This window comes from Suncus etruscus, chromosome 11, assembly GCF_024139225.1.
Source record: "Suncus etruscus isolate mSunEtr1 chromosome 11, mSunEtr1.pri.cur, whole genome shotgun sequence".
Lineage (NCBI taxonomy): Eukaryota > Metazoa > Chordata > Mammalia > Eulipotyphla > Soricidae > Suncus > Suncus etruscus.
This window is the reverse complement of record NC_064858.1, coordinates 78,445,568-78,457,790: the sequence shown is the minus strand read 5'-3', so window position 1 is coordinate 78,457,790 and position 12,223 is coordinate 78,445,568. Positions and strand designations below refer to the sequence as shown.

Here is a 12,223-nt window from a genome sequence, read left to right as displayed (position 1 = left end):
TTGCACGCTAGCCTAGGATGGGCCGCGGTCCGATCCCAGACGTCCCGTATGGCTCCCCCAAGCCAGGAGTGATTTCTTTTTTTTTTTTTTTTTTTTTGTTTTTTCGGGCCACCCGTTTGATGCTCAGGGGTTACTCCTGGCTAAGCGCTCAGAAATTGCCCCTGGCTTGGGGGGACCATATGGGACGCCAGGGGATCGAACCGTGGTCCTTCCTTGGCTAGCGCTTGTAAGGCAGACACCTTACCTCTAGCGCCACCTTGCTGGCCCCGAGCCAGGAGTGATTTCTGAGTGCACAGCCAGGAGTAACACTGAGTATCACCAAGTATAGCCCCCCCCCCCAAAAAAAAAGAATAACAAAAATTAGGGACTAAAATGATAATACAGCAGGTAGGGTGTTTGCCTTGCATGTAGTCAACCTGAGTTTGATCTCAGGGTTTTTTTTTGTTTTTTTTGTTTTTTGTTTTCGGGTCATACCCGGCAGTGCTCAGGGGTTACTCCTGGCTCTACGCTCAGAAATCACTCCTGGCAGGCTCAGGGGGCCATATGGGATGCCGGGATCAAACCACCAAACATCTGCATGTAAGGCAAACAAACGCCTTACCTCCATGCTATCTCTTTGGCCCCTGATCCCAGGTTTAACACCCCTGTATCCCACATGGTTCCCAAACACCACAGTAATTTCTGAGTGCAGAGTCAGAAGTAACTCCTGACCACCACTGGGTGTGACCCCAAAACGAAAAGAATAAAAAATTAGTTCCTCAGGATCAGAGATAGAATGGCAGGTAGGGCAGACTGTCCTGTTACCATGAGGCAGACTGGGCTCAATCACTGACACCTCAATCCTTGTCCCCCAAACCCTCCAGGAGTGACACCTAAATAGGAGCCAGAAATAAACCCTGAGCACAGTTGGGTGTGGCTCAAAACAAAATAATTTATTTCTAGTATCCGTTTTTTAGACTGAGAAAGTAGGAGGAGCAGATAACTCTAAATATGAACTTCTATACAACAAATAAGATGCAAAGACAAAAGTAGAGAGGACAGACTACTAAATGGAGAAATTTTCACAGGAGGGCAAAGGTTGCCATTTGGCCAGAAAAAGGCGTAGGCCATGAAATGCTAAGGTGTATTTGGCTCATGGTATCAGGACAGATGCCACAGTGTCAAGAGTCATTCAGAGACAAGGACAGAGGGAGACTGAATCTAATGTGCAGCTGGTGAAGCCAGGCAGGGATGTGGAGCTGACCGTGGGGGCCCCAAAGGTAAGGGCCCCACTATAGGCAGGATGGTGTGAGCTCCAGCAGCTGGGTGCAGGACAGTGGGAGTTAGAGGTAGAGGCTGGTGAGGAAGTTACCATACTGGTCATCATAGCATGTACAAGATGTAGAGAATATGCTTTTAAGTCACACACACCTTTTTATATATATATATATATATTTTTTTTTTTAATTTAAACACCTTGATTGCATACATGATTGTGTTTGGGTTTCAGTCATGTAAAGAACACCACCCATCACCAGTGCAACATTCCCATCACCAATGCCTCCCCACCCGACCCCCGCCTGTACTCCAAACAGGCTTTCCATTTCCCTCATACATTCTCATTATTAGGCCACTTCAAAATGTAGTTATTTCTCTAACTAAACTCATCACTCTTTGTGGTGAGCTTCCTGAGGTAGCTGGAACTTCCAGCTCTTTTCTCTTTTGTGTCTGAAAATTATTATTGCAAGAATGTCTTTCATTTTTCTTAAAACCCATAGATGAGTGAGACCATTTTGCGTTTTTCTCTCTCTCTCTCTGACTTATTTCACTCAGCATAATAGATTCCATGTACATCCATGTATAGGAAAATTTCATGACTTCATCTCCTGACAGCTGCATAATATTCCATTGTGTATATGTATCACAATTTCTTTAGCCATTCGTCTGTTGAAGGGCATCTTGGTTGTTTCCAGAGTCTTGCTATGGTAAATAGTGCTGCAATGAATATAGGTGTCACACACACCTTAACCACTCTACACGCAGTTTCTCATTGGGGGATGTATCTTTCAGGAAGCAGTTGTAAACAACAGAGTTTCTTAAAAGTTTTTTCACTCATGACATGAAACCCTTTGTTCAAGAAACACAATAGGAGTACTGCCAGAAGTTCCTTAGAATCATCATAGTTGATTTTGTCTTGGATCGACTGTGTGCAAGGCAGATGCCCTACCACTGTGCTATCTCTCCAGTCCCCCATCATAGTTGATCTTGAATTAATTTATGGTATTCAAAAACAGAGGCTGGGGGCCGGAGTGGTGGCGCTAGAGGTAAGGTGTCTGCCTTGCAAGTGCTAGCCTAGGACAGACCAAGACTCAATCCCCCCCATTCCATATGGTCCCCCCAAGCCAGGAGCGATCACTGAGCGTATAGCCAGGAGTAACCCCTGTGCACCAATGGGTGTGGCCCAAAAACAAAAACAGAGACTGGAATGATATGATAGTACAGTAGGTAGGGTGCTTGCCTTGCATTTGACCAACCAGGGTTGTATGCACACCACAAATGGGCCCCTGAGCCTGCCAGGAGTGATCCCTGGGCATAGAATCAGGAGTAAGCCCTGAGCACAACATGTGCTCCTCATCCCACTCCCCACATTTCTTTGTACACAAATTTTCATACACATACCCCTTATATGGGGGTTTCACGCTTCAGTGTAGGAAACAAGGGTATAGAAGAATGCTTTTCTATTTACAGATCAGGTATAAAAAGATTGAAAACCATGCGTAACAGGAAAAAATGGTCCACAAGTGCTTAGTATAACATGAGTAAATGAATATTCAGCACATCAGATACTTTTTTTTTGGTTTTTGGTTTTTGGGTCACACCTGGCAGTGCTCAGGGGTTACTCCTGGCTCTACGCTCAGAAATCGCTTCTGGCAGACTCAGGGGACCATATGGGATGCTGGAATTTGACCACTGTCCTTCTGCATGCAAGGCAAAAACCCTACCTCCATGCTATCTCTCCAGACCCCAGCACGTCAGATACTTTACTGTGTCCTCCCAGTAAATGAGAAAAGTCTGGATTCTTTATAGTTTTGTGGTTGTTCCAACAAGCAAAAGGAAAAGCCAGGAGCCGGAATGATGGCACAGCGGTAAGGTTTGTCTTACATGCGTCTGACCTAGGATGGACTGAGGTTGATCCCCTGGTGTCCATATGGTCCCCCACCAAGCCAGAAGTAATTTCTGAGCACATAACCAGGAGTAACCCGAGCGTCACTGGGTGTGGCCCAAAAAACAAAAAAAAAGGCCAGTATTAAGCACTGCTGGAAGAAACCTGAAAGCTCTGAGCTGAAATTAATTCAATCAGATGTGGCCCCAACTTCTGTCTCTCTAAAAATAAACAGATTGAATCTGATAAAAGTTTTGGTATGATAAGCATAGAATGTGATATAAACACCTAGAAACAACATGAGGAGCAGTAGTAGCAATAGAGCATTGAGTAGACATTTGCCTTGCATGAAGCTGACCTGGGTTTTGTTCCTTAACATCTCTATGGTCCCCAAGGTACAGCCAAGTAATTCCTGAGCACAGAGACCAAGAATAATATCTGAGCATCGCTGGGTGTGAGCCCCTCCCCTGAAAAAAAAAACAATGCAACATAAGGCTATGGAGCAAGGTAAGTCGCTCACCACAAATAGTTTTTAAAAGTTTCAATTCTCAGATTCCTCAACTCAAACATTACAGGCATCTAAAAAACCACTTCTCTAAAGCATCCAGTCTCCATTCTTCCAGACTCAGCCCCATGTATCCAGGTAAGGTTCACAACAAAAGATGTGGCCCCAAATTTCTCAGATGCAGGGTCCACCAACAGGCTGTCTAGGCCCAGGTACCTGCACCCTGTGTGGGGATGTTTCTTCTTTTTCTCACATCATCCATCATCTGACTCACCACAGGCACATTGTTTTTAATACTTATTATTATTATTATCTTATTATCTCAGTTTCTGTAGGTTGAAGTCCACAGCAGGAATATATTAGCTGGGTCTGCTTTCTCAGGTAGAGTTGGGACCTCTCAAGTTCACTTGTGGCAGATGGACTCCATCACCTTGTGGAAGGAGGGCTACTGGCAGACTGGGACGTCTTAATGCCTAGAGCTGGAGCACTGCACACCAGGATGATGATGATTTCTAGGCCTGCTGCACATCACAGCCTTCTCCTTTATAACCAGCTAAGAAACCTGCCTCTAAAGGGCTGCCTTGATCAGCTCAGGACCCCAGAGCAGTCCTCCTATCTGACAGTCAACTCATCTGGGACCTCAATTACCTCGAAAATGCCTGCATTAGAAGTACCTAGACACACATGTGTTTAACTAACACATGTTTAACATGAGCAATTTGGAGAAAGTATGTGTATACCAAAAGTTAGGGCTCTAGGGGGCTGGCAGCCAAAAGTGAATTGTGGCTGACACAATCATTTTCTACTCTCTTTCCTTTGTCACTATCTCACCTGCCAGAAGGTAAGCTTCATGGAAAGCATTTTTGTCTCCTTTTATTTACTGTAGTCTTTCCAGCACCTACAACAGTGTGAAGCATATGGAAAGAACTCAACAAATATGAAGGATCTTTAGATCACGACAAAGCAGTATTCTGTATATATATATATGCATATATGTATGTCTAGTTTATTTACGGACTGAATATGGGGCTTCTAACATTAGATATTAAGTCTACTTCAGTGTAAACATTTAGGAGTCCCAGGAATTCTATGTGCTGTTTTATCATTACGGCGATTATCTGAATGGCTTTAACAAAACACAGTTGATCCGCATTATTCATGGGTTTCATCTGTTAATTTGCTTACTTGCTAAAATTCATTTGCAACACTCATATCAATCTTCTCAGTGTTTTCATGGTCATTCACAGATATGCCGAGGGTGGTGAAAAAATTCAAATCACTCAAGGCATTTGTTCCATATGTAGTCACACTTGGCAACATTCTGTCTTACTGCAGCTCTTCTCCTGTCAGTAATGTCCTTTTCATAGTATGTTTAGTGCCATGCTTTTCACCTTTCTGTGCCTTTTGCTGGTGATTTCACTTTTTGAAACGGCCCCAAGAGTAATGCTGAAGTTCTACCCTGTGTTCCTAAACTTAGTGATGTGTCTCCCAAAGAAAATATAGGTATTAAATAATAAATGTAGGCCATGTTCAAATGCAGTGTTGAGGAATTAACAATCAGGGGCCAGAGCAATAGCATAGCGGTAGGGCATTTGCCCTGCATGCTGCTGATCCGGGATGGACCCAGCTTCGTTCCCCGGCATCCCATGTGGTCCCCCGAGCCTGCCAGGAACAATTTCTGAGCTCAGAGCCAGGAGTAACCCCTGAGCACCGCTGGTGTGGCCCCAAAACAAAACAAAACGAACAAACAAAAAAAGGAATCAACCACCAAAGTGAACAGGTGTCTTTAAATCAGGGGTCTCAAACTCGCGGCCCTCGGGCCGTTTGCGGCTCTCTGTACAACATTTTGTGGCCCGTGGCTGGCCTTCAAATATCGCAGTATTCGCGATTATTCACTTACCAAATAATCACAATAAAAATCACATTAGTAAGAAAAAAATTGCATTAAACATTTGCATACACCGAGCAGTTCCATTCGGGGTATGCAAATGTTTAATGAGATTTTTTTTCTTACTAATGCGGTTTTTTATTGCGAATATTCGGTAAGTAAAATCCCTTATGCGGCCCTGCCTCACCCCGACTTTGCCTCCTGCGGCCCCCAGGTAAATTGAGTTTGAGACCCCTGCTTTAAATGAAAACACAGATGAAACACAGCGACATAAATTGAGCAGTGGATGAAAACGCTCAGAGGTACCTCAACAGTAGCACCCTTAAGAACAATCATGCAGAAGTCACTCATTTTCAGTGTTCGAATCAACTTACAGAAGACAACCACAACTGTTCTGTATGGATACAGCCCTATTTCACAGATGGAACATACCTTGGACAGATATTTAGCTGGCCGTACTCTAATATACCATCCAAGTTTTAATTTTCTCACACAGCATTCATGGTTGGTAATTGAGTTTACTTACTAATTTTCTATCTAAATTACCAATTTTTTTTGTTGTTGTTGTTGTTGTTTTTGGGCCACACCTGGCAGTTGCCAGGGGTTACTCCTGGCTCTGTGCTCAGAAATCACTCCTGGCAGGCATGGGGGGCCATGTGGGATACCGGGATTCAAACCACCACTGGTCCTGAATCCGCTGCTTGCCTGTCAAACATCATACCGCTGTGCTATCTTTCTGACCCCTAAACTACTGCAATTTTAAGTTCCATGACAGTTAAGGATTTTTGTCTATCTAGTAGTTTTCTGTTCATTCCCATGCCAAGAACCATCTAGGCACACATCCAACCAAATTAAAAAATTGCCTATACGTAACTGTGTAAATTGTAGGGCTATTCTTTAAAGCGAAAGGCTGTTACCTTCATTATATTAAACTCAAAATATTTAGCAAGGAAAACACAGGTTTAAGTGTAGAGGGGAAAACCAAAAAGAACACCAGCACTGTCATTAAGTGGTACTGACTATCTCTGAAACCCAGAGTAGGTAGGGTTACCTGCAATGGAAACTTCACAGCTAAACGCTAACCAAGCTCAGGCAACTCAAGATTCAGGGAAAGAAAGATACATCCTGAAATGGTATTTTGACTGGTGTTAAATTTACAGGGGATGGTGAAACCAGGAGGCAGAGAAATGCCAAGAGCAGAGATGGTAGTAGGTCAGGTCAAACCACACAGGTTCCCAAACTTATTTTTACCTATGTCCCCTTTTCAGAAAGAAAAAAGAAATTAAAAATTACTTATTGCCTCCTTGGAAATCTACCTTCTCTAAGCAAACAGAAAGACTTGCCCAATTACATTTGAGGCTATTACCAAGTTATAGCGGTAGCACAATCTTTGAAAACAACAGTTGAAACTGCATGAGACAGAAATGAAGAGCAAAAACCTCTAAACCACTAGCAAGGAGGTACTCTAACCTGGCCAGAAGCAGTCTGGGAGTGAGAGTGCAGATACCAAGCTGTTCCTTTAAAAACCTGAATCCCAGGCTGGAGAGATAGCACAGTGGGTAGGGTGTTTGCCTTGTGAGAGAGAGGTCAACCCAGATTCAATACCCTGCATCCCATATGATCCTCTGAGCCTGCCTGGAGTAATTTCTGAGAACAGAGCCAGGAGCACCACCAGGGTACCACTGGGTGTGGACCAAAAAAACCCAAAATAAATAAATAATAATTAATGCAAGCTAGATTAAAGGGGAGGAAAGACTTGGATCCCTCCACTCAAACCTATCACCTTCCCCTTGCAGAACTGACAGGCAATGGGTCCTGGTAGCACTTCCAGCATCAACAGGATGGATGAGAAAGAGGATTTCCCTTTTAGAAATACTGGGAGGGAGGAGAGAGACAGGACAGGACTGAAGAGAGAGTGCAAGAAATAGGGTGCTTGCCCTATACCCGGCCAACCGAGAGTCAATCACTAGGACCATATGGCACCTTGAACCCTGCCAGAAGTGATCCCCGAGTACAGAGCCAGGAATAAGCCCTGAGTACCACCAAGTGTGGCCCCTAAACCAGAAATAAATAGGAATACTGAGAGGAAAATGAGATGACCCTCTTATATCAACCCCTACTGTAAGAGAGAAGAAACACAAGAACTTAAGACAAAGAGACAAGATTGCTGAATTCATGTCCATTGTTGCTCTGAACAAAAACTGAACATCAAATAAGGATTTCAAAGTTAAGAGTCACTTCAGTCTTCTAATTTAACCTTCAAAAATAAAGATCTAAAGCACCATGAGCGGAGAATTCCGTTCCACCTCAGCACCCTGTACTCCTGAGTTATTATGAGAACAGACTGCAAGGCAATTCAACTCATGTTCCAAAATGCAACAAGCAGCTTCAACAGGACTTGCTGAAAGCAGTGTGCCTCATCATCTCCTTGTTTACTGATTCATATTTTGGTAGCAATGTTGCAATTAGCTCACCGGCAGAGAATATAAACCTATTTATAAAAAGGCAGTCCACCTGAAAGACATACCATCTAAAAAAAGTCGGCTAGGGGAAAATAAAGTGCAGCCTTTTTTCCTGTACTGATTGCAGATTCCCAAGGTCCTTTCTGATGAAGTCCTGTCTAACCTTCCTGTGATCACAGTCACTATTCCAGCCACCTCTCAGCCTCCATGTTCTTATGTAACATTTACATAGTGCCATAAGCATACCCAGAGTTGCGTAAGAATTAAAACATTGCCAAACCAATAAAGCCTAAAGCAGGTCACTCCCTCGGACCATTTTTGATTAGCACAGGTATGCTAGGGCCTGTCAGAAGACAAACAGTAAAGGAAAGCTAAACCCAATCTACAAAAATGAAAATTTTTTGAATGATGAAGAAGCTAATAAGCACAGCTGTGCTTAATTCAGTCTGTGGTGCTTCTGTCCATCTTAATAATATGTTTTTCTGCCCTATAAGATAAAAAGTTACCTAACACAGTTTGTTCACTGAAGTCACAAACTGTATCTAAAAATACCTCCTAGCCAACTGGCTATCAGTCAGTCAGTCTCACAAATGCCTCAATAAGAGCTACACAGACTATTTCCTGACTTTACCAAGGGAACACTGAGGCAGTCACAGAAAGGTTAAAAAATTTGTTCAAGGACAACCTGTAGGGGAGCAAAGTAAACCAACTTCCTCCTATCTGACTCTAACCTTTACCCAGAGTAACCAGTTTATTATACTTTATCACATCTGTTTCAGGAGTTCTTTTTCATGAAACTACTCAGAGATTCTCCTTTTCTCTGCAAGAGTTCACTTTTCCTGTACTTCAAACCCAGGTCCATTGGAAGTCCAATTTTGTCCATTCACACAATGTTAAAAATGCTTAAACTACAACCTCAGATGTGTCTGCTTTTGTCTTAAATGAATAGTCATGTTCTGCTACTAACCAGTTTTACTTTTTTTTTTTGGTTTTTGGTTTTTGGGCCACACCCGGCGGTGCTCAGGGGTTACTCCTGGCTGTTTGCTCAGAAATAGCTCCTGGCAGGCACGGGGGACCATATGGGACACCGGGGGGATTCGAACCAACCACCTTTGGTCCTGGATCGGCTGCTTGCAAGGCAAATGCCGCTGTGCTATCTCTCCGGGCCCCAGTTTTACATTTTTTAAATACTAATGTCAATAGACATTTCAGAGCTAGGCCTTAAAACATGGTTCAATTAATAAATATCAAATGAGTAAACTGCTTATAACCTGGAATTCATTCTCCTCTCACTGGCTTTTTTCAATCAAATTACAGTTAATTCACAAACAGAAACCCTTGCTGTCCTTAGGTCATGTCCAAGTACCAGGCATCAAGGCTGCTCAACTGTGCTACTCCTCCGGCCTACCTTGGGGAACACCAGAGAGGAAACGCAGGGGAGGAAAGCAATCAAGTTCTTGTTATCCCAGGCTCTAATTCCCAGAAGTGACGTTTTAGTTTAGGTCTTTTGCAATAGTGGTCTCTGTAGCACGCACTATTGGCAACTAGATGTGTCCCAGAAAAAAAAAAAAAACTGTACTGTCTGGCCAAGAAGTTTAAAGGCCTTCGAAATGTTTGTTGGACACACAAACTCATTTCCAATTAGCCAAAGAAAGAAAATAACTTCCTATGATGCCTTTCTATCTTTACCCCAGAAAAAAAAAATTTGACTTTACCAGGTTACCAAACAACAACAACAACAAAAAAAAACAACAACAACAACAAAAACTGCTCCATTCAGAACCAGTTAGATTATCAATTAAACATTTATTAACCAGGCTCACTACAAGAAAAATCCAGCAGGGAAATCAATAGGGAAATGGCTGTGCAAAATATTTTTAAGTGTGTGTATGTATGTATTTATATACATCTATCCAAACATATATAGAATATATATAAGAAATGATAAAAATTCTAATAGAAAGACTATACAGATTTTACTGATACACATATTTAATGAGAAACTAGACCCCAAGTATTTAAACCCCACTGAAGAAAAACCATTACACATTCCAGAAACAGCCCACAATAAGGCCCAGCAACATTTTCATGAAAGCCATTAGCTTACCACAAATATCAGGCCGTGTCCATACACCTTCAACATGTTTATCAGGCCCCACTGCACCCTGCCACAGCCAGGAGCAGAGACACCCAAGAAAGAACACACCATGGGAAGTGCCTAACATTAGGCAGTAAGTAGCCAGTGAACAAAGACCCCGGCGACAGACACACACGGGTATCAGAGCAGCAGATAATGAACTTGTTCTGGAGACTCCAAAGTGCCATGATGCCTTTTCTGCGACTGTCTAGTTTATGAAATCAAGAAGCCTGAAACCCACCTGAGAAATATCAGTACTGGGGAGCAGGGGGTGGGGGGGAGCCCAAGCAGACAGACAGACAGACAGACACACTTGCTCTGGCACTGCTAGAATAGGTGAAGGGGTTGCAGAGAAGTCCAAAGCAGCAGGCGCTGCACCCGGTGGAGCAAAGCAGAGTCCAGGTCGCCTCTCCCAGACCCATCGGTGGGTCAATACTAATCGCCTCGATGGAGCTGCCAAATATAACTTGCGTCGGCTCACCCCCAACGCCACCAACATTGCAGAAGACGCTCCAGTATTGGGGGGGAAGGGGGGGTGTTCCTTCTCGACCTCCCGAGCTTCAATACCATCGTCAACATGCCTTGCAGAGTGTCCCAGAAAGGAACCCCGCTGCAAGGTGGGGAGGGAGGGAGGGAAGAGAGATGGAGGCTGCGGGGGTGGGAAGGTAAAGGGGAGCAGGGATGGGGGGGAAGGGAAGGGCCGGGAGAGCGATCGGGGCTGGAACCGGGCATGGACCGAACGTGGGCCCGAGCCGGCCAGGGGATCTTGCAATCATCTCGGAGCTGGGAGGCGGGTTCTAGGATTTCACCTGAAAGGCATCCGCGGGGTGCTGAGCTGAATGGGCCCCCTGGGTAGGAGAGAGGGGGGTGGGGAGGCGAGGCAGAAAAACAAATACACCTTGGGGGGGGGTGTGCACAAGAACCTATTCTGGAACCAACCAGGTCTGCAAGCGGGGCCTGCACGGACGTCCCCCCACCTGGCTCTGCACGGCTCCCAAGGGGCTCTCAGTGAGAGATCAGGGGGGAAAAAACCCTCAAGGAACGGAGGCGAGGGGGGGTTCGTGCAGGAGAAATGGGGGCTTTGCTTTCCAGAATGTTGGGGGGCTGAGGACACGCAGAAGCAGGGCAGGGGGCAACCAAGTCCACTTGCAACCTCAGGAGCCTCAAGAGAGAAGGTCAGGGACCCCCCAGGCTGGGCAGGGGAGCAAGCAAGGACAGCTCCGAGGAGCCCAGACCCCTTCCAGGCCCATGCCCGGGGCCTGAACCCCGAAAGCTTGGCGGGAGAAGAGAAAGGCGCCCCCAGGAGCATCAGGAGGGAGTGCAAGGGGCGAATGGCTGCGGGGTAGAACCCGGCGGGGGGGGGCTCCCCGGACTCCGGGGAAATAAAGGGGGACCCCCCCCCAGCGCGCCTCCAGGGGTCTGGGGTCCCCCCGCCCCGCCCGGCCATATTGTGCGCGTGAGGAGGGGGCGCGCGGGGCTCGGCTCCAGGCCTCGCCCTCGCCCCTGGCCCCCCGCAGCCCGGACCCCGACCCCGGGGACTCACCCTGGATCCCCCGCGGCCCGGAGCCGCCGCTGGCAGCGAGCAGGAGGACGACGAGGGGGAAGAAGGAGGAGGCTCCGGCCGACTCCGCCATAGTAACCGCCGCCGCCGCCGCCGCCGCCGCCGCCGCAGCCCAGCAGCGCCCAGAGCGCGCGCGCGCTCCCGACGCCGCCGCCGCCGCCGCCGCCTCCCCGCCCCGCCCCCGCCCCGCGCCCGCACGTGCGCTCCCCGAGCAGCCGGCGCCGCCGCCGCCGCGCGCACGCGCGCCCCCGAAGGGCGGGGCGGGCGGGCACGCGCACACACACGCACGCGCACACGGGCGCCGGGCCTTAAAGGGGCGTGTCCCTGGGAAAGGGGTGGGCGGGGTTGCACCGCGCCTCGGCCAACCTTAGGGATGGGATGCGACGGATGCGATGCGATGCGATGGGATGGGATGGGGTGCAGTGGGGTGGGGTGGGTGAGCGGCGAGGCCTCCACCCCGGTTCCCCTTCCAAGCCCAGCTCCTCTTGCCCCTTTTCGAAGGTTCCATTCGCTCTGAGTGTGTCCCCC

At 46.7% G+C, this 12,223-nt stretch overlaps 1 protein-coding gene across 1 annotated transcript in view; it reads right to left on the bottom strand.

Annotated features, from left to right (window-relative positions):
• The window catches only part of ACVR1B (activin A receptor type 1B), a 47,630-nt gene extending 35,807 nt beyond the window's left edge, over nucleotides 1–11,823 (bottom strand). Inside the window, exon 1 of the mRNA XM_049783419.1 lies at nucleotides 11,678–11,823. Coding sequence (XP_049639376.1) covers nucleotides 11,678–11,768 — 91 coding nt within the window. The 5' untranslated portion in view covers nucleotides 11,769–11,823. The remainder of the gene's footprint in view (nucleotides 1–11,677) is intronic.
• Between the last annotated feature and the right edge of the window lie 400 nt (nucleotides 11,824–12,223).